This window comes from Alosa sapidissima, chromosome 8 (assembly GCF_018492685.1).
Source record: "Alosa sapidissima isolate fAloSap1 chromosome 8, fAloSap1.pri, whole genome shotgun sequence".
NCBI classification, from domain to species: Eukaryota; Metazoa; Chordata; class Actinopteri; order Clupeiformes; family Clupeidae; genus Alosa; species Alosa sapidissima.
The window spans coordinates 30,246,657-30,271,648 of NC_055964.1; the positions used below are offsets into that span (position 1 = coordinate 30,246,657).

Genomic DNA, 24,992 nt, shown 5'->3' on the forward strand with positions numbered 1-24,992 from the left:
CCAGATGAGGATGTCCAGAAATGTTACAAAAATAGGCCTACCATAGTTATCGGGTATTAACTCCTGAAGTAACTTTTTGGCATCCTCACAGAGTAAGCTGTAGCCTATCCCATCCAATGGTGATTAACGTGATTCATAAGTGAATATGTAATATCATATGTTTTGCTGAAAATCAAATTGCTATGGTCAGTTTTCAATGTTTTTCCAATCTGCTTCAGATATCTTGGCTACTTCCTGCTTGAAAATGCAACCCAGTATGTTTGTGTGTCTGTGATTGTTTGTTTGTTTGACATCTGACTGTGAAGGGAGTCAATAGGATATATTCTCATTTGTGTTGGGTGTGGATGTATGTGTGTCTAACTTACACGGCTCCTTCCTGGTTTCTGCTTTAGACAAATCATCCTGGACTTCAGACACTGAAACAGAAAATATAACTTTTCTACCCAAGAACTTAGACACATATGCAGTATAAAGAACATATAATGATAGCAGCATACTTATTTTCAAATTGCATCAGTAGGGATTATATAAAGCAGGTTTGTGGCAATATGCTGCTTATATTAGTTCACTGTGAGTTTCTCTGGATAAGAGTGTCAGCTAAATGACTATTCATTTCTAATGTAATGGAACCATTTGAATCAATTCCTTAACCCAATAAACAGCAGAGCAAATGGCCATTTAAATTGGTATATTACACATTGAATGACAAAAAATATCTAGGTACAAATAACAAAAGTAAACATTTGTAAGTCACTTTGCCTGATTAATGAATCATCACACTGTTACTGATGACCAACATGATGCCATGAATATAACTATGCACAGGTACAGTATAGGAATAGGCTTCAATCAATTCCCCATGTCTCGTAGGTTTGGCGGGCTAAAAGAAGGTTTTAAAGATGAAAAGATTCAGTGAAACAATAATTAATTTGCTAGACCCCAGATGTAAAGCAGAGGCTGTTAGAATCAGTCAGTAAAGACTTACTGTATGGTGGCAGTGCCTCATAACTGTCTGTTCTTCTGACTGGGAGTTCAGGATCAGAACCTGGGAACCAACACAGAGACACTCATTCACACTGGATCTACAGAACAAACCAACACACTTACGTTGCATGTACAGTATATTATTGTCATGTGTACTGTCATGTGAAAATGTTTGTGTTTAGCATCTGTGACAGGTCTGTTAGTTTTTCAACACAAAAGAAAGATTCCCATTCTAAGAGTGTATGATCTGGATATGTGATATCCAGTTGAGATACAGAGAATGCATAATCAGAATAAATCCAAAGCTATTTGAAGCTATTATTTTAGAATTCCTTGAAGTGTGTGTGTGTGTGTGTGTGTGTGTGAGTGTGTGATAGAGATGTGTATGTGTGAAGGGAGAAAATAGGATAAGGGAGTCAATAGCATGTTCACTGTGGATGTTTGTTTAGGTGAACTGAAAATAAGGCATGTTTAGAGGACCTTCAGTTCTAACCCATCTTAATCAGTTAATTAAAGCAAGACAACTGTAGAAGTGCAGTGGGTGAAATCTACTGATTTCTATCTCTACAGTATGGCTTGATGTTCTTTTTTTCTATCATGTCTGCTCCTCTGTGACTTCCTGTTAGCTTTGTTTACTTCCTGTGTGCTGTGTTCCTTTGTTTACCCTCTGTTTGGGTCGGACTCTCCCAGCAAACCGTGACAGCAATATTGCTGAATATAACAACAGTCTGAGGGGACTGATATTGTATCTTGCCAGTGGTGCCCTCAGAAAATGTTTAAAGGGGCGGCCAGATGAGGCCATTGCAAATCTTGGGGTGGCATGAACTGTTGTGAAGTCACCTTAGGTATTTCAATTCATAGTACCCACTGAAAAATATCACAATACTTTGTATAGTACTTTGAGGCCTTGGCTAGTTTCAGTGTCATTTTACTATTACGTATTGCGGTCATTGTAAGAGCCACCTATATATTAAGAGTTTGGTTCCAAAACACTATATCTTCCATCGCATCCGTGAGATATACCACAAGAGTAATGGGTGGAGCGCAGAATGGAAATGTGATGAAATGTCATGTATAGGCGTATCCAACACAAACGTTTTATCATAGCACCTAGCCGCTAATATCATTGGAAAGCATCAATTCTGCCCGTTCATGAGATATCTGTTATGATAGATAGATAGATAGATAGATACTTTATTGATCCCCAGGGGAAATTCAAGGATAAGTACCAGTACTTGAACAATTCAACAGAGAATAATGGATGTGAATTTGGACATGTATTTTTGCTATATTTATTAGGGGGGCTTTTGATCATCTCAGGGTGGCTTCAGTCACCCCTATTCTGCAGAGAAAGCTGTGAGCAAAAAGTGGGAAAGCAACTAAGAAATTGCCAAAACTGCATGAGGCCCCTTTAAAGATCAATTCTATTTTTTCCAATCCTAAACCCTTTGTCTTAACACGTTTTTTAAATGCCTTAATTTCAAACACTGGGGCCGTGACACACCCCCAAGTCTCTTAGGTTTGGCAGATAAAAAAAAGGATTTAAAGATGAAAAGATTCAGTGAAACGATCATTCCTTTGCTAGACCCAAGACGTAAAGGCTTAGAAGCTGTTTGAATCAGTCAGTAAAGACTTACTGGATGGTGGCAATGCCTTGTTTGTTCTTCTGACTGGGAGTTCAGGATCAGAATCTGTGAACCAACACAGAGACACTCATTCACCCAAGATCTACAGAACAAACCAACACACATATTGCTTTGCATGTATATTATCTTCACGTGTGCTCCGTCTTTTTGGAAAATGTTTGTGTTTAGCATCTGTGTCAGGTCTGATAGTTCTGAAAGGAAGTTAGTTTTTATATCATCAGTAGAATGGAATATAACTAACAGATTCACATTCTAAGAGTGGATGAACTGGATACGTGTCAGTGTTGTCCCAACATTATCCCATTGTTCAATATTTGATAGCCTGGCACAGGAACATTATTTCACTAAAATTAAACTGATTTGGTGTGTGGGAGAACTTTTTTCTATTTTCTCTGTTCAAAACTCGGTTTACACGAAGACGACAGACTTTCTTAGAAGCTGTGAAATTTGCCCAGAAAAAAGTCATACATGTCTTCTCTCTGAAAGTTGACAAAGAATTAACAATAAGTTATAGCCTAGTTTGTGAAGCTAGTGAAAGCTGAATTCTAACTCTATCTCTGATCTCCATCAGCTTCTGCCTTTGTCAATGGATGACCGTGGGTTGAATTCCTGGATTCCACCATTATGCCCTTGAGCAAGGCTAACCCCAAGTTGCTCTGGGGACAGTGGCCTTTGTGATATAATTGACGTATGTAACTTGATTTGGATAGAAGCATCAGCCAAATCAATAAATGTAAACCAATTTTCCTATGTATCAAAACTTGCAGTGTTGTCAAATTTTCCAGTTTATTCATCTCTTTTAGCACGTCTTTCCAATTAATGCAAACGCCAGATGAGGATGTCCAGAAATGTTACAAAAATAGGCCTACCATAGTTATCGGGTATTAACTCCTGAAGTAACTTTTTGGCATCCTCACAGAGTAAGCTGTAGCCTATCCCATCCAATGGTGATTAACGTGATTCATAAGTGAATATGTAATATCATATGTTTTGCTGAAAATCAAATTGCTATGGTCAGTTTTCAATGTTTTTCCAATCTGCTTCAGATATCTTGGCTACTTCCTGCTTGAAAATGCAACCCAGTATGTTTGTGTGTCTGTGATTGTTTGTTTGTTTGACATCTGACTGTGAAGGGAGTCAATAGGATATATTCTCATTTGTGTTGGGTGTGGATGCATGTGTGTCTAACTTACACGGCTCCTTCCTGGTTTCTGCTTTAGACAAATCATCCTGGACTTCAGACACTGAAACAGAAAATATAACTTTTCTACCCAAGAACTTAGACACATATGCAGTATAAAGAACATATAATGATAGCAGCATACTTATTTTCAAATTGCATCAGTAGGGATTATATAAAGCAGGTTTGTGGCAATATGCTGCTTATATTAGTTCACTGTGAGTTTCTCTGGATAAGAGTGTCAGCTAAATGACTATTAATTTCTAATGTAATGGAACCATTTGAATCAATTCCTTAACCCAATAAACAGCAGAGCAAATGGCCATTTAAATTGGTATATTACACATTGAATGACAAAAAATATCTAGGTACAAATAACAAAAGTAAACATTTGTAAGTCACTTTGCCTGATTAATGAATCATCACACTGTTACTGATGACCAACATGATGCCATGAATATAACTATGCACAGGTACAGTATAGGAATAGGCTTCAATCAATTCCCCATGTCTCGTAGGTTTGGCGGGCTAAAAGAAGATTTTAAAGATGAAAAGATTCAGTGAAACAATAATTAATTTGCTAGACCCCAGATGTAAAGCAGAGGCTGTTAGAATCAGTCAGTAAAGACTTACTGTATGGTGGCAGTGCCTCATAACTGTCTGTTCTTCTGACTGGGAGTTCAGGATCAGAACCTGGGAACCAACACAGAGACACTCATTCACACTGGATCTACAGAACAAACCAACACACTTACTTTGCATGTACAGTATATTATTGTCATGTGTACTGTCATGTGAAAATGTTTGTGTTTAGCATCTGTGACAGGTCTGTTAGTTTTTCAACACAAAAGAAAGATTCCCATTCTAAGAGTGTATGATCTGGATATGTGATATCCAGTTGAGATACAGAGAATGCATAATCAGAATAAATCCAAAGCTATTTGAAGCTATTATTTTAGAATTCCTTGAAGTGTGTGTGTGTGTGTGTGTGTGTGTGTGTGTGTGTGTGTGTGTGTGTGTGTGATAGAGATGTGTATGTGTGAAGGGAGAAAATAGGATAAGGGAGTCAATAGCATGTTCACTGTGGATGTTTGTTTAGGTGAACTGAAAATAAGGCATGTTTAGAGGACCTTCAGTTCTAACCCATCTTAATCAGTTAATTAAAGCAAGACAACTGTAGAAGTGCAGTGGGTGAAATCTACTGATTTCTATCTCTATGGCTTGATGTTCTTTTTTTCTATCATGTCTGCTCCTCTGTGACTTCCTGTTAGCTTTGTTTACTTCCTGTGTGCTGTGTTCCTTTGTTTACCCTCTGTTTGGGTCGGACTCTCCCAGTAAACCGTGACAGCAATATTGCTGAATATAACAACAGTCTGAGGGGACTGATATTGTATCTTGCCAGTGGTGCCCTCAGAAAATGTTTAAAGGGGCGGCCAGATGAGGCCATTGCAAATCTTGGGGTGGCATGAACTGTTGTGAAGTCACCTTAGGTATTTCAATTCATAGTACCCACTGAAAAATATCACAATACTTTGTATAGTACTTTGAGGCCTTGGCTAGTTTCAGTGTCATTTTACTATTACGTATTGCGGTCATTGTAAGAGCCACCTATATATTAAGAGTTTGGTTCCAAAACACTATATCTTCCATCGCATCCGTGAGATATACCACAAGAGTAATGGGTGGAGCGCAGAATGGAAATGTGATGAAATGTCATGTATAGGCGTATCCAACACAAACGTTTTATCATAGCACCTAGCCGCTAATATCATTGGAAAGCATCAATTCTGCCCGTTCATGAGATATCTGTTATGATAGATAGATAGATAGATAGATACTTTATTGATCCCCAGGGGAAATTCAAGGATAAGTACCAGTACTTGAACAATTCAACAGAGAATAATGGATGTGAATTTGGACATGTATTTTTGCTATATTTATTAGGGGGGCTTTTGATCATCTCAGGGTGGCTTCAGTCACCCCTATTCTGCAGAGAAAGCTGTGAGCAAAAAGTGGGAAAGCAACTAAGAAATTGCCAAAACTGCATGAGGCCCCTTTAAAGATCAATTCTATTTTTTCCAATCCTAAACCCTTTGTCTTAACACGTTTTTTAAATGCCTTAATTTCAAACACTGGGGCCGTGACACACCCCCAAGTCTCTTAGGTTTGGCAGATAAAAAAAAGGATTTAAAGATGAAAAGATTCAGTGAAACGATCATTCCTTTGCTAGACCCAAGACGTAAAGGCTTAGAAGCTGTTTGAATCAGTCAGTAAAGACTTACTGGATGGTGGAAATGCCTTGTTTGTTCTTCTGACTGGGAGTTCAGGATCAGAATCTGTGAACCAACACAGAGACACTCATTCACCCAAGATCTACAGAACAAACCAACACACATATTGCTTTGCATGTATATTATCTTCACGTGTGCTCCGTCTTTTTGGAAAATGTTTGTGTTTAGCATCTGTGTCAGGTCTGATAGTTCTGAAAGGAAGTTAGTTTTTATATCATCAGTAGAATGGAATATAACTAACAGATTCACATTCTAAGAGTGGATGAACTGGATACGTGTCAGTGTTGTCCCAACATTATCCCATTGTTCAATATTTGATAGCCTGGCACAGGAACATTATTTCACTAAAATTAAACTGATTTGGTGTGTGGGAGAACTTTTTTCTATTTTCTCTGTTCAAAACTCGGTTTACACGAAGACGACAGACTTTCTTAGAAGCTGTGAAATTTGCCCAGAAAAAAGTCATACATGTCTTCTCTCTGAAAGTTGACAAAGAATTAACAATAAGTTATAGCCTAGTTTGTGAAGCTAGTGAAAGCTGAATTCTAACTCTATCTCTGATCTCCATCAGCTTCTGCCTTTGTCAATGGATGACCGTGGGTTGAATTCCTGGATTCCACCATTATGCCCTTGAGCAAGGCTAACCCCAAGTTGCTCTGGGGACAGTGGCCTTTGTGATATAATTGACGTATGTAACTTGATTTGGATAGAAGCATCAGCCAAATCAATAAATGTAAACCAATTTTCCTATGTATCAAAACTTGCAGTGTTGTCAAATTTTCCAGTTTATTCATCTCTTTTAGCATGTCTTTCCAATTAATGCAAACGCCAGATGAGGATGTCCAGAAATGTTACAAAAATAGGCCTACCATAGTTATCGGGTATTAACTCCTGAAGTAACTTTTTGGCATCCTCACAGAGTAAGCTGTAGCCTATCCCATCCAATGGTGATTAACGTGATTCATAAGTGAATATGTAATATCATATGTTTTGCTGAAAATCAAATTGCTATGGTCAGTTTTCAATGTTTTTCCAATCTGCTTCAGATATCTTGGCTACTTCCTGCTTGAAAATGCAACCCAGTATGTTTGTGTGTCTGTGATTGTTTGTTTGTTTGACATCTGACTGTGAAGGGAGTCAATAGGATATATTCTCATTTGTGTTGGGTGTGGATGCATGTGTGTCTAACTTACACGGCTCCTTCCTGGTTTCTGCTTTAGACAAATCATCCTGGACTTCAGACACTGAAACAGAAAATATAACTTTTCTACCCAAGAACTTAGACACATATGCAGTATAAAGAACATATAATGATAGCAGCATACTTATTTTCAAATTGCATCAGTAGGGATTATATAAAGCAGGTTTGTGGCAATATGCTGCTTATATTAGTTCACTGTGAGTTTCTCTGGATAAGAGTGTCAGCTAAATGACTATTCATTTCTAATGTAATGGAACCATTTGAATCAATTCCTTAACCCAATAAACAGCAGAGCAAATGGCCATTTAAATTGGTATATTACACATTGAATGACAAAAAATATCTAGGTACAAATAACAAAAGTAAACATTTGTAAGTCACTTTGCCTGATTAATGAATCATCACACTGTTACTGATGACCAACATGATGCCATGAATATAACTATGCACAGGTACAGTATAGGAATAGGCTTCAATCAATTCCCCATGTCTCGTAGGTTTGGCGGGCTAAAAGAAGGTTTTAAAGATGAAAAGATTCAGTGAAACAATAATTAATTTGCTAGACCCCAGATGTAAAGCAGAGGCTGTTAGAATCAGTCAGTAAAGACTTACTGTATGGTGGCAGTGCCTCATAACTGTCTGTTCTTCTGACTGGGAGTTCAGGATCAGAACCTGGGAACCAACACAGAGACACTCATTCACACTGGATCTACAGAACAAACCAACACACTTACTTTGCATGTACAGTATATTATTGTCATGTGTACTGTCATGTGAAAATGTTTGTGTTTAGCATCTGTGACAGGTCTGTTAGTTTTTCAACACAAAAGAAAGATTCCCATTCTAAGAGTGTATGATCTGGATATGTGATATCCAGTTGAGATACAGAGAATGCATAATCAGAATAAATCCAAAGCTATTTGAAGCTATTATTTTAGAATTCCTTGAAGTGTGTGTGTGTGTGTGTGTGTGTGTGTGTGTGTGTGTGTGTGTGTGTGTGTGTGTGTGTGATAGAGATGTGTATGTGTGAAGGGAGAAAATAGGATAAGGGAGTCAATAGCATGTTCACTGTGGATGTTTGTTTAGGTGAACTGAAAATAAGGCATGTTTAGAGGACCTTCAGTTCTAACCCATCTTAATCAGTTAATTAAAGCAAGACAACTGTAGAAGTGCAGTGGGTGAAATCTACTGATTTCTATCTCTATGGCTTGATGTTCTTTTTTTCTATCATGTCTGCTCCTCTGTGACTTCCTGTTAGCTTTGTTTACTTCCTGTGTGCTGTGTTCCTTTGTTTACCCTCTGTTTGGGTCGGACTCTCCCAGCAAACCGTGACAGCAATATTGCTGAATATAACAACAGTCTGAGGGGACTGATATTGTATCTTGCCAGTGGTGCCCTCAGAAAATGTTTAAAGGGGCGGCCAGATGAGGCCATTGCAAATCTTGGGGTGGCATGAACTGTTGTGAAGTCACCTTAGGTATTTCAATTTATAGTACCCACTGAAAAATATCACAATAAGTACTTTGAGGCCTTGGCTAGTTTCAGTGTCAATTTACTATTACGTATTGCGGCCATTGTAAGAGCCACCTATATATTAAGAGTTTGGTTCCAAAACACTATATCTTCCATCGCATCCGTGAGATATACCACAAGAGTAATGGGTGGAGCACAGAATGGAAATGTGATGAAATGTCATGTATAGGCGTATCCAACACAAACGTTTTATCATAGCACCTAGCCGCTAATATCATTGGAAAGCATCAATTCTGCCCGTTCATGAGATATCTGTTATGATAGATAGATAGATAGATAGATACTTTATTGATCCCCAGGGGAAATTCAAGGATAAGTACCAGTACTTGAACAATTCAACAGAGAATAATGGATGTGAATTTGGACATGTATTTTTACTATATTTATTAGGGGGGCTTTTGATCATCTCAGGGTGGCTTCAGTCACCCCTATTCTGCAGAGAAAGCTGTGAGCAAAAAGTGGGAAAGCAACTAAGAAATTGCCAAAACTGCATGAGGCCCCTTTAAAGATCAATTCTATTTTTTCCAATCCTAAACCCTTTGTCTTAACACGTTTTTTAAATGCCTTAATTTCAAACACTGGGGCCGTGACACACCCCCAAGTCTCTTAGGTTTGGCAGATAAAAAAAAGGATTTAAAGATGAAAAGATTCAGTGAAACGATCATTCCTTTGCTAGACCCAAGACGTAAAGGCTTAGAAGCTGTTTGAATCAGTCAGTAAAGACTTACTGGATGGTGGAAATGCCTTGTTTGTTCTTCTGACTGGGAGTTCAGGATCAGAATCTGTGAACCAACACAGAGACACTCATTCACCCAAGATCTACAGAACAAACCAACACACATATTGCTTTGCATGTATATTATCTTCACGTGTGCTCCGTCTTTTTGGAAAATGTTTGTGTTTAGCATCTGTGTCAGGTCTGATAGTTCTGAAAGGAAGTTAGTTTTTATATCATCAGTAGAATGGAATATAACTAACAGATTCACATTCTAAGAGTGGATGAACTGGATACGTGTCAGTGTTGTCCCAACATTATCCCATTGTTCAATATTTGATAGCCTGGCACAGGAACATTATTTCACTAAAATTAAACTGATTTGGTGTGTGGGAGAACTTTTTTCTATTTTCTCTGTTCAAAACTCGGTTTACACGAAGACGACAGACTTTCTTAGAAGCTGTGAAATTTGCCCAGAAAAAAGTCATACATGTCTTCTCTCTGAAAGTTGACAAAGAATTAACAATAAGTTATAGCCTAGTTTGTGAAGCTAGTGAAAGCTGAATTCTAACTCTATCTCTGATCTCCATCAGCTTCTGCCTTTGTCAATGGATGACCGTGGGTTGAATTCCTGGATTCCACCATTATGCCCTTGAGCAAGGCTAACCCCAAGTTGCTCTGGGGACAGTGGCCTTTGTGATATAATTGACGTATGTAACTTGATTTGGATAGAAGCATCAGCCAAATCAATAAATGTAAACCAATTTTCCTATGTATCAAAACTTGCAGTGTTGTCAAATTTTCCAGTTTATTCATCTCTTTTAGCACGTCTTTCCAATTAATGCAAACGCCAGATGAGGATGTCCAGAAATGTTACAAAAATAGGCCTACCATAGTTATCGGGTATTAACTCCTGAAGTAACTTTTTGGCATCCTCACAGAGTAAGCTGTAGCCTATCCCATCCAATGGTGATTAACGTGATTCATAAGTGAATATGTAATATCATATGTTTTGCTGAAAATCAAATTGCTATGGTCAGTTTTCAATGTTTTTCCAATCTGCTTCAGATATCTTGGCTACTTCCTGCTTGAAAATGCAACCCAGTATGTTTGTGTGTCTGTGATTGTTTGTTTGTTTGACATCTGACTGTGAAGGGAGTCAATAGGATATATTCTCATTTGTGTTGGGTGTGGATGCATGTGTGTCTAACTTACACGGCTCCTTCCTGGTTTCTGCTTTAGACAAATCATCCTGGACTTCAGACACTGAAACAGAAAATATAACTTTTCTACCCAAGAACTTAGACACATATGCAGTATAAAGAACATATAATGATAGCAGCATACTTATTTTCAAATTGCATCAGTAGGGATTATATAAAGCAGGTTTGTGGCAATATGCTGCTTATATTAGTTCACTGTGAGTTTCTCTGGATAAGAGTGTCAGCTAAATGACTATTCATTTCTAATGTAATGGAACCATTTGAATCAATTCCTTAACCCAATAAACAGCAGAGCAAATGGCCATTTAAATTGGTATATTACACATTGAATGACAAAAAATATCTAGGTACAAATAACAAAAGTAAACATTTGTAAGTCACTTTGCCTGATTAATGAATCAACACACTGTTACTGATGACCAACATGATGCCATGAATATAACTATGCACAGGTACAGTATAGGAATAGGCTTCAATCAATTCCCCATGTCTCGTAGGTTTGGCGGGCTAAAAGAAGGTTTTAAAGATGAAAAGATTCAGTGAAACAATAATTAATTTGCTAGACCCCAGATGTAAAGCAGAGGCTGTTAGAATCAGTCAGTAAAGACTTACTGTATGGTGGCAGTGCCTCATAACTGTCTGTTCTTCTGACTGGGAGTTCAGGATCAGAACCTGGGAACCAACACAGAGACACTCATTCACACTGGATCTACAGAACAAACCAACACACTTACTTTGCATGTACAGTATATTATTGTCATGTGTACTGTCATGTGAAAATGTTTGTGTTTAGCATCTGTGACAGGTCTGTTAGTTTTTCAACACAAAAGAAAGATTCCCATTCTAAGAGTGTATGATCTGGATATGTGATATCCAGTTGAGATACAGAGAATGCATAATCAGAATAAATCCAAAGCTATTTGAAGCTATTATTTTAGAATTCCTTGAAGTGTGTGTGTGTGTGTGTGTGTGTGTGTGTGTGTGTGTGTGTGTGTGTGTGTGTGTGTGTGTGTGTGTGTGTGATAGAGATGTGTATGTGTGAAGGGAGAAAATAGGATAAGGGAGTCAATAGCATGTTCACTGTGGATGTTTGTTTAGGTGAACTGAAAATAAGGCATGTTTAGAGGACCTTCAGTTCTAACCCATCTTAATCAGTTAATTAAAGCAAGACAACTGTAGAAGTGCAGTGGGTGAAATCTACTGATTTCTATCTCTATGGCTTGATGTTCTTTTTTTCTATCATGTCTGCTCCTCTGTGACTTCCTGTTAGCTTTGTTTACTTCCTGTGTGCTGTGTTCCTTTGTTTACCCTCTGTTTGGGTCGGACTCTCCCAGCAAACCGTGACAGCAATATTGCTGAATATAACAACAGTCTGAGGGGACTGATATTGTATCTTGCCAGTGGTGCCCTCAGAAAATGTTTAAAGGGGCGGCCAGATGAGGCCATTGCAAATCTTGGGGTGGCATGAACTGTTGTGAAGTCACCTTAGGTATTTCAATTTATAGTACCCACTGAAAAATATCACAATAAGTACTTTGAGGCCTTGGCTAGTTTCAGTGTCATTTTACTATTACGTATTGCGGCCATTGTAAGAGCCACCTATATATTAAGAGTTTGGTTCCAAAACACTATATCTTCCATCGCATCCGTGAGATATACCACAAGAGTAATGGGTGGAGCACAGAATGGAAATGTGATGAAATGTCATGTATAGACACAAACTTTTTATCATAGCACCTAGCCGCTAATATCATTGGAAAGCATCAATTCTGCCCGTTCATGAGATATCTGTTATGATAGATAGATAGATAGATAGATACTTTATTGATCCCCAGGGGAAATTCAAGGATAAGTACCAGTACTTGAACAATTCAACAGAGAATAATGGATGTGAATTTGGACATGTATTTTTGCTATATTTATTAGGGGGGCTTTTGATCATCTCAGGGTGGCTTCAGTCACCCCTATTCTGCAGAGAAAGCTGTGAGCAAAAAGTGGGAAAGCAACTAAGAAATTGCCAAAACTGCATGAGGCCCCTTTAAAGATCAATTCTATTTTTTCCAATCCTAAACCCTTTGTCTTAACACGTTTTTTAAATGCCTTAATTTCAAACACTGGGGCCGTGACACACCCCCAAGTCTCTTAGGTTTGGCAGATAAAAAAAAGGATTTAAAGATGAAAAGATTCAGTGAAACGATCATTCCTTTGCTAGACCCAAGACGTAAAGGCTTAGAAGCTGTTTGAATCAGTCAGTAAAGACTTACTGGATGGTGGAAATGCCTTGTTTGTTCTTCTGACTGGGAGTTCAGGATCAGAATCTGTGAACCAACACAGAGACACTCATTCACCCAAGATCTACAGAACAAACCAACACACATATTGCTTTGCATGTATATTATCTTCACGTGTGCTCCGTCTTTTTGGAAAATGTTTGTGTTTAGCATCTGTGTCAGGTCTGATAGTTCTGAAAGGAAGTTAGTTTTTATATCATCAGTAGAATGGAATATAACTAACAGATTCACATTCTAAGAGTGGATGAACTGGATACGTGTCAGTGTTGAGAAAGAGAATGCATAGTCAGAATGAATCCCAAGCTATTTTAACATGGTTTTATGTTAGTAGTTCATGATTGTGTCTACTCCTAGAATTCCTTGAAGATGCCATCCAGTGTGTGTGTGTGTGTGTGTGTGTGTGTATACATGTGTGTACACGTGTGTGTGTGTGTGTGTGTGTGTGTGTGTGATAGAGATGTGTATGTTTGAAGGGAGTTAATAGGATAAGGGAGCGAATAGCATGTTCACTATGGGTCTGCATGTTTGTTTAGGTGTCCAACCTACGCTCTGATTCAGATGAATCATCCTGGACCACAGACACTGAAACAGAAAATATAACTTTACTTAGAGTTGTACAGTATGAGAATGCATAATTAAAACAATATACTAATTTTCAAATCACATCTGTAGAGATTTTATAAAGTCCTTAGCTGCTTAGATCTTAAAGTCCGCCAATCTCCCACTGACAAGTAAAGATGGAGATGCCCTCACGGAGAGGCCCTCATCTTCATTAGGAGGGTAGGGGCATGTTTAGAGGCCCTCATCTTCATTAGGAGGGTAGGGGCATGTTTAGGGGGCCTTCAATCAGTTCATTATAGCAAGACAACTGTAGAAGAGTGATGGGTGAAATCTACTGATGGCTTGATGATCTTTTGAACCCCCACCGTCAACTTCAAGGCAGCTCTGCCACTGTCGACTTCAAGGCACCTAACCCTAACCTTAGCGCCTTCCAGACAATGCCCGGAATAGACCATACAAAATCTCTACATTCCATCAGTGTTGGCCTTTGTCTGGTATTATAGATAACGTTAAAGATCTATTTTATTTTTACCACTCCTAAAACTTCCTTAAAGCATTTACACATAAAATATAGAGTTCAACCACACCACCAACCCTCTTAGTTTTGGCAGATGAAAAGATGTCTTTAGAATCTGTGGTAGGCCTGTTAGGAATATAACTGAATGACTGAATGAGTGGATGATCTGCATATGTGCCATTGTTGAGAGACAGATAATGTGTTAGATAGATAGATAGATAGATACTTTATTGATCCCCAAGGGGAAATTCAAGAAAGTGTTTAAGTGTCGGAGCTACATTAGTTTGCTTTCAGTCGTGGTCATTTTGTTAATTCATTTGTTTAATATTATGATTTGCTCACATTAGTAGTAATATATATTTTGGTAATATTCTTTTGCTAGTTATTTGTGTAGTTAATTGTTTTGATCTATATGTTTAGTCTTTAGACACCTGGGGGCAGCACCAGAGACTTTCTAATGAGGAGACACTGCACTCAAAAAATCCTCCATAGAAATGCATGGGGTTAGTTTGTAACGCCAATGTGGCCGTTGTCTACACATATCCCACCCCTTCCTCTGCAAAACGTCGACGTGTGAATGCATTGAGCCAATCATGTGGTGTAATGTGAATACATTGAGCCAATCATATGGTGTGCTGTGAAGACATCGTGCCAATCATGTGTTGTGAACTCGCCGCTGTATCAATGTTGGTGTTATGAAGCCTTGCGCACGTGTTTTCTGCCGAATAGGATGCCCGATGAGTGCCCAAAAAGCGTTGCAATATGGCCGCCAAGGGGAGGGACTTGCCTAAAAGGACTTTGGTAAAGGTTAATATAGGTAGGAAGTAGGAGGAGGCCCGTAGGCCGGTGGTGGGCACATTTTTTTTACCAGTGCGAGAGATGCTGTATGTTTGCTCTGCTGGAACAAATAAACCAGCCACAAAACTTGAATTCAGCCTGGAATTTGATTTCTTGCCCGCATACATCACCTGCCCAGGATGCCAGAAGTTGTCGTTTAAATGTTTGATTTAAGTTTACTTTCTTAAGTTTAATTTTGTTACATTTGTTGACAAATGGCCACTACATAATGCATACAGATATTTTAACATAACAAAGTCTTATAGAAACAGTTTATGATTGTGTCAATTCTAGATGATTGTCCAACCTGCTGCAGATATCTTGTCTACTTGCTGCTTGAAGGTGCTATCCATTTTCTCTTCTAGCTGCACCTTCAATGCAGAGACAGATTCCTTCACAGCCTCAGAAGAGACACTCTGGCTTAAAGTGATGAGGTCTTTGGAGTGAGGAAGTTCTCTGATGGATGGGATTATCTATGGAGAAAGCAATATAAAAGTTGAGACCAGACTACCTGAATATTCAGTCAGGGCTGTTTTCCTACAGGTTGCAGACATCATGGGTTAAACCAGTTGGTTTAGTGAATGTCTATAATTATGCATTAGTGTACATACATATTGCATGTGATGTAAAGCAATACAATATTTTTTTATACGACATATATACATTTTATAGCACACCATTAATTTGGTCATGTGTCATGTGTTCCACAGAAAGGTATCATAGAATACCAGAAGGTATTCAGAAAGGTCTCATGATTGACACTTTTTTATAGTCATTTCATAAGGATAGGTCAATGATACCTTGAGGAAATGTATGTGATCCTCTGTGTGTGAAAGCTGCTCCAGCACAGCTTCTCTCCTCTTCAGCTCAGCAATCTCCTGCTCCAGTTGCTTCAGGAGTCCTTCAGCCCGACTCACCTCAGTGTACCTTCTCACAATGGAGCAGATCATCTCAGTGAAGATCCTCTCACTGTCCTCCACTGCTGTCTGTGCAGAGCTCTGTTAGGAGACACACAAAGAGGAGGGCAGGAGACACACAGAGGAAGGTGAAGCTGAAAGTGTTTCATGGTGTCAGTGGATCTTTGTGTGCTGTAGAGATGGCAGCAGAGGCAGTTAGTCAGTGGGCACACTACAATCTTGCCTGAGGGTGGAATTATAATTTATCACTGCTAATTTAAGCTCTTCCCCACGATTCAGCACTTATGTCACAGACTTTGCAGCGTAGTTACTAATATCTAATAAAATACTACTATAGTAATAGTTTGCTTACAATGTATGCCCATTACTCATCATGAATTCAGCATATATATCAATCAATAAAAATAAAATGGACTTTGTTCTGGCCCATAACTGTATACCTGTAATCTATCAATAGCACATAAACACAGCTGTCGTAATAACTACAAAGTATGACCGCCGCCCAGTCCAGCACATTTTTTCCAGAAAAATAAGTCATGTTTGTCAAATTGTGTTCATTTCCTACTTTGTTCCTTTTTTGTGTTTGTAATTGAGTGTGTGCAGATTGTGTGGTTGTTTTTGTGTATATGTGTGCTTCTGTGTGTGTTTATTGAGTGTGTGTGCCTGCATGTCAGTTAGTTTTTGTGTGTGTGTGTGTTTGTGTATGTAGGCGTGTTTGTATGTGTGGGTGCATGTGTGTGAGGGTGTGCGTGTGCGTGTTTGTGCGTGTCATGTGTGTGCATGTATGTGTGTGTGCATGTGTAGTGTACTATTCAACCACTTTACCAATAACCTAGCCCATCTATAATAATGCATGCAGAACTGGTTACTTCCTTCAAAATACTGTAGGGGACTAGTGAATCACCATAATTTAACAATGTTAACAAACATCAAATGTAAAGTATATATATAACAGGAGTAACAACAACATATTACAGTTATAACACTTTTCTTGACACTCAAAGTGCTTCACAGGAGAGGCGGAATCTCACTAAGCACCACCAATGTGATGCACAACAGCCATTATGTGCCAGAATGTTCACCACACATTAGTTTCAGGTGGAGAGTGAAGGAGTGAATGAACCAATTACACACTGGGAGGATGATTACAAGGCCAAATTGAATGAACCTGTCACGGTTTGGAGTTTGTGTTTTGGTTTTTGGGACTCTTAGTTTGTAGTTTGCTGTGTTCTCTTGTTTACTTCCTGTTGTCTTTGTTACTTCCTGTGTCATGTGCCATGTGTTCCTTTGTTTAAATTGCCATGTGGCTTGTCTCATGTCTCCGCCCCTCACCTGAGTCTTGTTAAGTTATTAGTCTGATTAGTGCCTTGTTCACCTGTGTCTCCTTGTTTTTGCGCTATCGTCTGTCCTTTAATTACCTTCCTGTGTGTTTAAGGTCTTGTGGTTGTCTTTGTCTTTGCTTCGTCATTATGGTTTTGTCATGTTGCCCATGTTTCTGGAAAGTAAAATAGTTTTTGGACGTATTCTCAAGACTCTTGTCGTGCATTTGGGTCCAAACCTACTCAGCAACCTGACAGAACCAGGTTGGGAATTTAGCCAGCAAATCAGGGAACCACCTACTCTGCGATAAGTGCCATGGGACCTTTAACAACCATGGTGAGTCAGGACCTCAATTTACCATTCATGCAAAGGAAAACATCTCCTGCAGTACAGTGTCCCTGTCACTGCAATAGGACATTGGGATTGACATTTGTTTGGTGGCTTTTGGCCTCAGGGAAGAGTGCCACCTACTGGACAGCAAACAAACCCAACTTCCAGCAGGAACATACTCTCCCAAGGAGGTTTCTTATCCAAGTACTAACTAACAGACATGGGGGACTCCAGTCACATGACTTGACTCGATTCACATTTTTTAGGACTTGAGACTTGCTTGATCAACATGTATAAAAGACTTGTCTTGACTTTGACTTGCTATTCATGACTGGAGACTTGACTTAGACTTGAGACTAATGACTTGACTTTTTAATTTTTTCATAGATATTAAGGAGTTAACTTCACGATTTTTGAAAATCTGCTTAGGTGTTGTTGCATGTGTCACATGAGCGAACCTGTCATTGTTACCAAGTGACGCGACAAACCAACAACAACTGCCAGATCAAATGAGACAGACTGAGGTAGGCTAACTTGCAAATATGGAAGGCTCTACGTTTATATCGTAATACCTCCAATTATCACCACTTTCGTTCAAAAATTCTAAAACAACGTTTTTCAATACTTCAAAATCACATTTGATAAATGAACCTTACATTTTTCAGTAGCCATTGGTGGGTAGATATGAACAATATCTGTTTTGTTTCTTAACGGGAGCATTTACTGCCTGAAATATCCGATTTTCTTTACCATGCTCGGAGGTTAGTGCTGGCCTGGTGGGTCGCCTATTTACACCGTTTCACAGCACATGAACGGTTAGGCCGAGAATTCTCGTCATGAAATTAAAATTCCACTGGAGCTCCAAGCGGATGTGTACACGCAGCCTTACAACACTGTTTACAGTTCTTCGAGTCATGGTCAAATTTCATTTTTGGTACATTGCTAATTTAGATACACCTGTGGTGTGGGTGCTTGCGTTTCTTTAGGAATCCGCCGTCTTGGTTTGTATAGAAATGGCACATACAGTACACGCAAGATGGCGGAAATACGGGACCAACGGTAATAGGGGAAGTTCTGATACCAAAACATAATAATGTTTGGCTTCACAGATGATGTATCTGACAACTCAAAGGAGAAAAAAAACAGCAGTCTGCAAGTGAAGTTAGTCGTGTTAGAAACCTAATGTCAAATTTGAGGCATGTTAAGAGTTGGCTTTGAATCTATTATGCTTTTTAGTTAACGCCATATTAGGTTAAAATGTGTGAAATGGCTAACATTTTCTTGTCTAAGTTTAATCTTTGTGTTTGTGTGTGTGTGTGTGCGTGTGTGCGTGCGTGCGTGCGTGCGCACGTGCATGTGCTTGTGCCTGTGTGTGTACATGTGCATGCATGCGTACATATGTCTACTGTGTGTGTATGTGTCATACGTATGATTACTGTATATGTATGTGTGTGCGTGTGTATCTGTTTATGCACATGTGTGCATATGGAATGGGTTAACATGACCCCTGGAGGCAAACATACGCAAAAAATTGGTCATCCTAGACCCTACGGTTCTCAAGATATTCACAGAACACTCTGTTGGAGGGGGCATGTCAACCCATCCCATTACCACTTATTTCATAGCGCCACCTAGTTAAAAATTAAAAAGCAAAAAAATTAGGTGTTTTCATCACAATATCTCTGGCTGACATGGTCAAAACTGAATGAAATGGAAAGTGTAGGATCATTATGACACCCTCCGAATGCATGCCAAGTTTCGTGAACTTTCGTTCATGGGGGGCCCTACAATAAAATAATTTATGTGTACATTTAGTGACCGTACACCAACAAGGATTCCCGGGAAAGAAAGAAAGAAAGGCCGGGGTACACAAAACTTGGTGGGCATGTACCCCCACATGGATAGCATGGAACCATCGTTTTTCGTTTTGATCTGTAGCCCCCCCGCTGGACTGGCCCCCCCGAAAGGAGGGTAGGGCAGACCGTTTTCTGTGAATATCTCGAGAACCGTAGGGCCTAGGATGAGCATTTTTTTACGTATGTTTGCCTCCAGGGGTCATGTTAACCCATTCCATATGCACACATGTGCACACGCACACACATACATTCACAGTAATCATACGTATGACACATACTCACACAGTAGACATATGTATGCATGCATGCACATGCACAAACACAGGTACATACGCAGGCAATATGAACAGGCAAGATGGGGGTGGGGTTGTATAAAATGAATTTTACATGTGAAATCTATGAACTAATCATGTTTTGGTACTTGTTGTCTAGCAGATACCAGTGAGAATTGAGTGTGGATAATGCAATTTAGTGAGACAGTTAGAATCATATAGGCCTTTAAGCGTGATTTATTTTTGTGGAAAACATGTGCTGGACTGGGCGGCGGTCATATTTTGTACATCTAGTTATAATACATTTGGGAGCTGAAATGTGTTATAAATACATTTGATAGGTGAAACCTTAATCAATCAGCTGTTGTCTTCTCCTCTGATCAGTACTCACCTTGATAATCTTCACAGCCTTCAGCTGCTCCTGCAGCTCCCTCTCTCTCTCCTGGATTCTCCTCTGATTCTTCTTTAACTGCTTCTGTTGATAAAAATGCAGATAGGAAAGTTCATGGGTTGCACATTTCATACACATGGTAACTAAATGTGTTATACATAAAGAAAAGCAATGCATTGTAAATACTAGTAAATACAAGCATAACAGGACAATGTAAGACCAGAAATGTGGATACCTAAAAAAGTGGAGGTCTCATGTTGATATTGAAAAGAGATAAAATACATAAAGTAGAATAATTTAAACACATAAAATGACAGAGTGCATCTGATCAACAGGAACTGCATTTGATCAGTTAGCTGAAAGCATCCAAAAACAGCTTGGTCTAGATTTGAAACTAGCAAAGGTTGGTGCATTTTTTTATGTCACCCGGAGTTGTTTCGAGTGCTGCACCGCATAAAAGCTGCTTCACCATGTTTGTTTTACTAGCAGTGAAATATCTAAAGTATTTCTCCTGTGATTAGATTAGATTAGATTAGATTATATTAGATTAGAATTAACTTTATTGTCATTGTGCAGAGTACAAGTACAAAGACAACGAAATGCAGTTTGCGTCTAACCAGAAGTGCAAAAAAGCAGAAAAGTGCAAATTATAGACAGGTGGTGCATACATAAGTGCAGTCTAGACAGTATTATACAGTTGGTTTACAGTGGGGGATTTACAGTAATATAAATTAAATATAATTATGTGCATTGTATTAGTGATAACCTTATAAGAGCAGAATAAATATGGCTACGTAGTATGAACAATGTATGAACATCATGTACAGATATGTGCAGTGTTGTAGCAGTAACATTATAAGAGTATTAATAATGATATAGTTATATGCAGTGTATGAAGAGAATATATTATAAGAAAAAACAGAACAAATATGGATATTCAGTATGAACTGTACAGATATGTACAGTATGCACAGCTATGTACAGTGTGGTAACAGTACCATTGTAAGAGTTGTAAGAATAAGTGTGCAGGTTGAATAATATGAAAAGCAGTAGAATACGGCTATGTATAAGTGTAGTTGCAGTATGTAAATAAATATTGAATCGTATGTGCTGTATCATGGTCCATGTAACGCTTTGCAGTGCTGTGTTCTATTTGCAGAATTCACATGAAACAATATAAAAATAGGCTTAAAAATCCGTTATCCATTCTTTAAGACGGCACGGTAAATGGGTTATTGATGCTTATTTTGATTTTCAGTTGAACAGAGTTACGGTTTTCTGTTCAGAAGTTAAATTCAAATGATGTGTCAATTTTCTAATTTTCCCTTTTTGCGCTTGCGTTTACTGAACCACGAGCACCGGCTGATGAAAACCATCTACTGTAGCTGGGCCAGGCTAGATGGTGGACAAGAGCGCCGCCTGAAGTTGTGATTTTGACTCATTACTTTAGAGATTAATGAATAAAACGTCGCCGATTTTTGGGAGATGGAACGTTAAACATAACTTTCAGCTTATGTTGAACATATCTACAGTATATTTGAATACCATGGCCATGCCATACCATAGCAAATAACTCCCCAAAGCAGAATACTTTGTCATCGACGTCAGTCTAGGCTATACAGGCCTATATTATGCAGCCTTTGAGTTTTTTTCTTGAAGATTGCTGTGGACACTTGCTTGTGCAGCCTTTTGAGTTTTTTCTTGAAAATTTATGGACTACCTATACTGAGTTTTTTTTGCCTTTTGAACCACAGTTTTGGAGCCTCTGTGCTTGGTCTTCTTCTGTTGACTTTAATACAGACTGCAACTAGTTAAACCTCTGAGTTTTTTCCCTTTGTTGGATTTTTGTCTTCCACGTGTGAAAAAATAAAAGCACTGAAAGGAACTGCTATTGGGTCTCCCTGTCTGTACTATAACAATAACAGACAGCCGTCAAGGAAAATGGGTTTTGTGCTTCTAATTCCCGTCTTTTATATCACACGCAAGGACTGGAACTTCATTCAAAAGTGAAAGCAGACGGTTGATCAGCTGTGTTCTAAAGAATGTTTAATTTAAGTTCAGCGAACTATTTGTTTCTCAGCAAAAGCCACGATGAAATGGTAACCAATAGGCTATAGCTATGTAGGCTAAAGAGTCATATCGTGGGGAGTTTATTGTTTCGTTTTGGCAAGTAACCGTGTAATAAGCTTAAAACCGGTTTGCCCTGTTGGGACCTATTTCCCGATAATGACCGACGATCTATAAACTAGATGTACCGCAGAGCGGTACAAAATATGACCGCCGCCCAGTCCAGCACATTTTTTCCACAAAAATAAATCACGCTGAAAGGCATATATGATGTGCATACATACTGTGTGAGTATGTGTCATACGTATGATCACTGTGAATGTATGTGTGTGCGTGTGTATCTGTTAATGCACATGTGTGCATATGGAATGGGTTAACATGACCCCTGGAGGCAAACATACGCAAAAAAATGGTCATCCTAGGCCCTACGGTTCTCAAGATATTTACAGAAAACTCTGTTAGTGTACGGTCACTAAATGTACACATCAATTATTTTATTGTAAGGCCCCCCATGAACGAAAGTTCACGAAACTTGGCATGCATTCGGAGGGTGTCATAATGATCCTACACTTTCAATTTTGTGCAGTTTTGACCATGTCAGCCAGAGATATTGTGATGAAAACACCTAATTTTTTGCTTTTTAATTTTTAACTAGGTGGCGCTATACATGAAATAAATGGTAATGGGATGGGTTGACATGGCCCCTTAAGACCAACATACAAAAAAAAGGTGGTCCTCCTAGGCCCTACGGTTCTCGAGATATTCACAGAAAACTGTCTCCGGCCACCTACAGGCCAGTTGGTGTATAGTAACATAAATTAATTTATTGTGTGGCCCCCCATGAACGGAATTCCAAGAAACTTGGCGTGCATTCAGAGGGTGTCATAATGATCCTACACTTCCAATTTCGTGCAGTTTTGACTATGTTAGCGATTACAACACCTCATTTTTACTTTTTTGTGTTTAACTAGGTGGCGCTATACATGAAATGAGTGGTTATGGAATGGGTTGACATGGCCCCTTGAGATCAACGTAAAAAAGGTGGTCTTCCGAAACCCTACGGTTCTCGAGATATTCACAGAAAACTGTGTCTGCCCTACCCTCCTTTTGGGGGGTCCAGTCCAGCGGGGGGGCTACAGATCAAAACGAAAAACGATTTTGACATGTGTACACATGCATGCACATGCACAAACACAGGCACATACGCAGGCACACACACAAGCACGCACACACACACACACACACACACATAAACATAAACATGTACACGCACACATGCACACAATTCAAGAATTTCTCAGAATTATGAACAGGCAATATGGGGGTGGCGTTGTATAAAATTAATTTTACATGTGAAATCTATGAACTAATCATGTGCTGGACTGGGCGACGGTCATATTTTGTACCGCTCTGCAGTACAGCTAGTTCAACGTCATTTACAAAGACATCATATACTCAAAGCTAATATTTTGTCACTAGCAACCTACATCTGTCCTCTGTCAAACACAGTTGCATTTTCAGCTCTGAACAAAACTGTTCAGGAGTTCTTCTGGTCCGAACCGCTCTGGTTCAGGCATAGTTGCTCCACAACGGAATAAGTCCGACCGAACTTCCCCATAGAGGTCTGCGCTGGACTGATTTTTCAGACTCCAGATGTAACAACTGAAGTAGGCCTAGTCTGGTGCCCTCTTCCTCTGTCATGCTTTCGATTTTTGAGTTTTGACAATGAGCAGCAGGAACAAATTGAACCCACGTAAACGACAATATAGGCTATAGGCCTGCTATCCGTCAGTTAGGCTATGCTTAAACCCCGTTTTTTAATGCTGCCTAACAGAACATCCAGCTTAACTATAGTTATGAACAGTACTTTAATCATTTCCATATTTAATTTTACGCACATATTTAATTTGCGGGAGTGCAGTGAATCATCGGTTTGTCCCGCACCCGCAAACGCACCTCTCTCATCCCGCCCGCTCCCGTAAAGAGCTTTCAAAAGTTGTCCCGCGCCGCACTCTTTTGCGTCGGGTCTACCGCGGGAGTGCAGACCTCTACTTCCCGACCTCAAATGTTGTGGGCGGAGCTAAGTTTGTCTGGCATTCAGGCTATAATGTTATTGTAACATAAACACATTTTATGTGTATCAGATCTGTCAAATAGAATTAAACCAAAAGTGTAGCTCCAATACTCACCTGTTTGTTTTTCCATTCTTCTTCAACTGTGACTGTGTCATGGTCTTTATGTTCCTTCATCATGCACTTATAGCAGATACACTTCTGATCGGTACGGCAAAATACTTCTATCTTCTTCTTATGTTCGGAGCAGGTCCTCTCCTGTAACTGCCCTGTGGCATCAATCACTGAGTGTTTTCTTCCACGATTAAGTCTATTGTGATCTTTGAAGTGATCTTTACAGTAAGACACCAGACACTCCAGACAGGACTTCACAGCTTTGAGTTTTCTCCCAGTGCAGACATCACACTCCACATCTCCAGGTCCAGCATAACATTGAGCAGGAACAGTAGCCTGGATTCCGGTCTTCCCAAATTTTTCAATCATTTCAGCAATCAGAGGGTTTTTGTAGAGGACAGGTCTGGGAGTGAAGGTGTGTTTGCACAGGGGGCAGCTGTAGACTCCTTTCTGATCCTCCTGATCCCAGCAGCCCTTAATGCACCTCTTACAGAAATTATGTCCACAGAGAAGAGTCACTGTTTCCTTCAGCAGATCCCGACACACTGGACATGTGAAAGAGTCTTCCTCCTGAGAAATCGCCTCCGCCATTTTCTAGCTCTCACACACACCAAGCACACACTCTGAGAAGCAGCAGCAGAGTGAGGGTTGAGTTTCTGTTGTGCTTCGTCAGA

The 24,992-nt window shown here is 39.3% G+C and overlaps 3 protein-coding genes and 3 long non-coding RNA genes across 7 annotated transcripts in view; 1 reads left to right on the forward strand and 5 right to left on the reverse strand.

Annotated features, from left to right (window-relative positions):
• The window catches only part of LOC121714945 (tripartite motif-containing protein 16-like), a 1,397,702-nt gene that overhangs the window by 1,033,017 nt on the left and 339,693 nt on the right, over positions 1 to 24,992 (forward strand). The gene's annotated exons all lie outside the window — the stretch shown is intronic.
• Positions 1 to 24,992, reverse strand: part of LOC121714956 (tripartite motif-containing protein 16-like) — a 964,796-nt gene that overhangs the window by 112,994 nt on the left and 826,810 nt on the right. The window lies entirely within an intron of this gene.
• Positions 310 to 24,980, reverse strand: LOC121715640 (E3 ubiquitin-protein ligase TRIM47-like). The gene is made up of 8 exons (XM_042101510.1): positions 24,322 to 24,980; positions 20,066 to 20,149; positions 15,780 to 15,977; positions 15,287 to 15,452; positions 13,611 to 13,646; positions 2,622 to 2,675; positions 986 to 1,045; positions 310 to 416 (listed from the first exon to the last, which is right to left on the reverse strand). Exons 1-8 carry the CDS (start codon positions 24,907 to 24,909, stop codon positions 310 to 312), a joined length of 1,293 nt encoding a protein of 430 aa, XP_041957444.1. The 5' UTR covers positions 24,910 to 24,980.
• LOC121714994 lies at positions 3,824 to 6,102 on the reverse strand. Its single transcript, XR_006033495.1, has 3 exons — positions 6,093 to 6,102; positions 4,444 to 4,503; positions 3,824 to 3,874 (listed from the first exon to the last, which is right to left on the reverse strand). It is a non-coding gene; the product is annotated as an uncharacterized LOC121714994 (long non-coding RNA).
• Positions 7,295 to 9,573, reverse strand: LOC121714995. Its single transcript, XR_006033496.1, has 3 exons — positions 9,564 to 9,573; positions 7,915 to 7,974; positions 7,295 to 7,345 (listed from the first exon to the last, which is right to left on the reverse strand). It is a non-coding gene; the product is annotated as an uncharacterized LOC121714995 (long non-coding RNA).
• Positions 10,786 to 13,047, reverse strand: LOC121715000. Its single transcript, XR_006033501.1, has 3 exons — positions 13,038 to 13,047; positions 11,386 to 11,445; positions 10,786 to 10,816 (listed from the first exon to the last, which is right to left on the reverse strand). It is a non-coding gene; the product is annotated as an uncharacterized LOC121715000 (long non-coding RNA).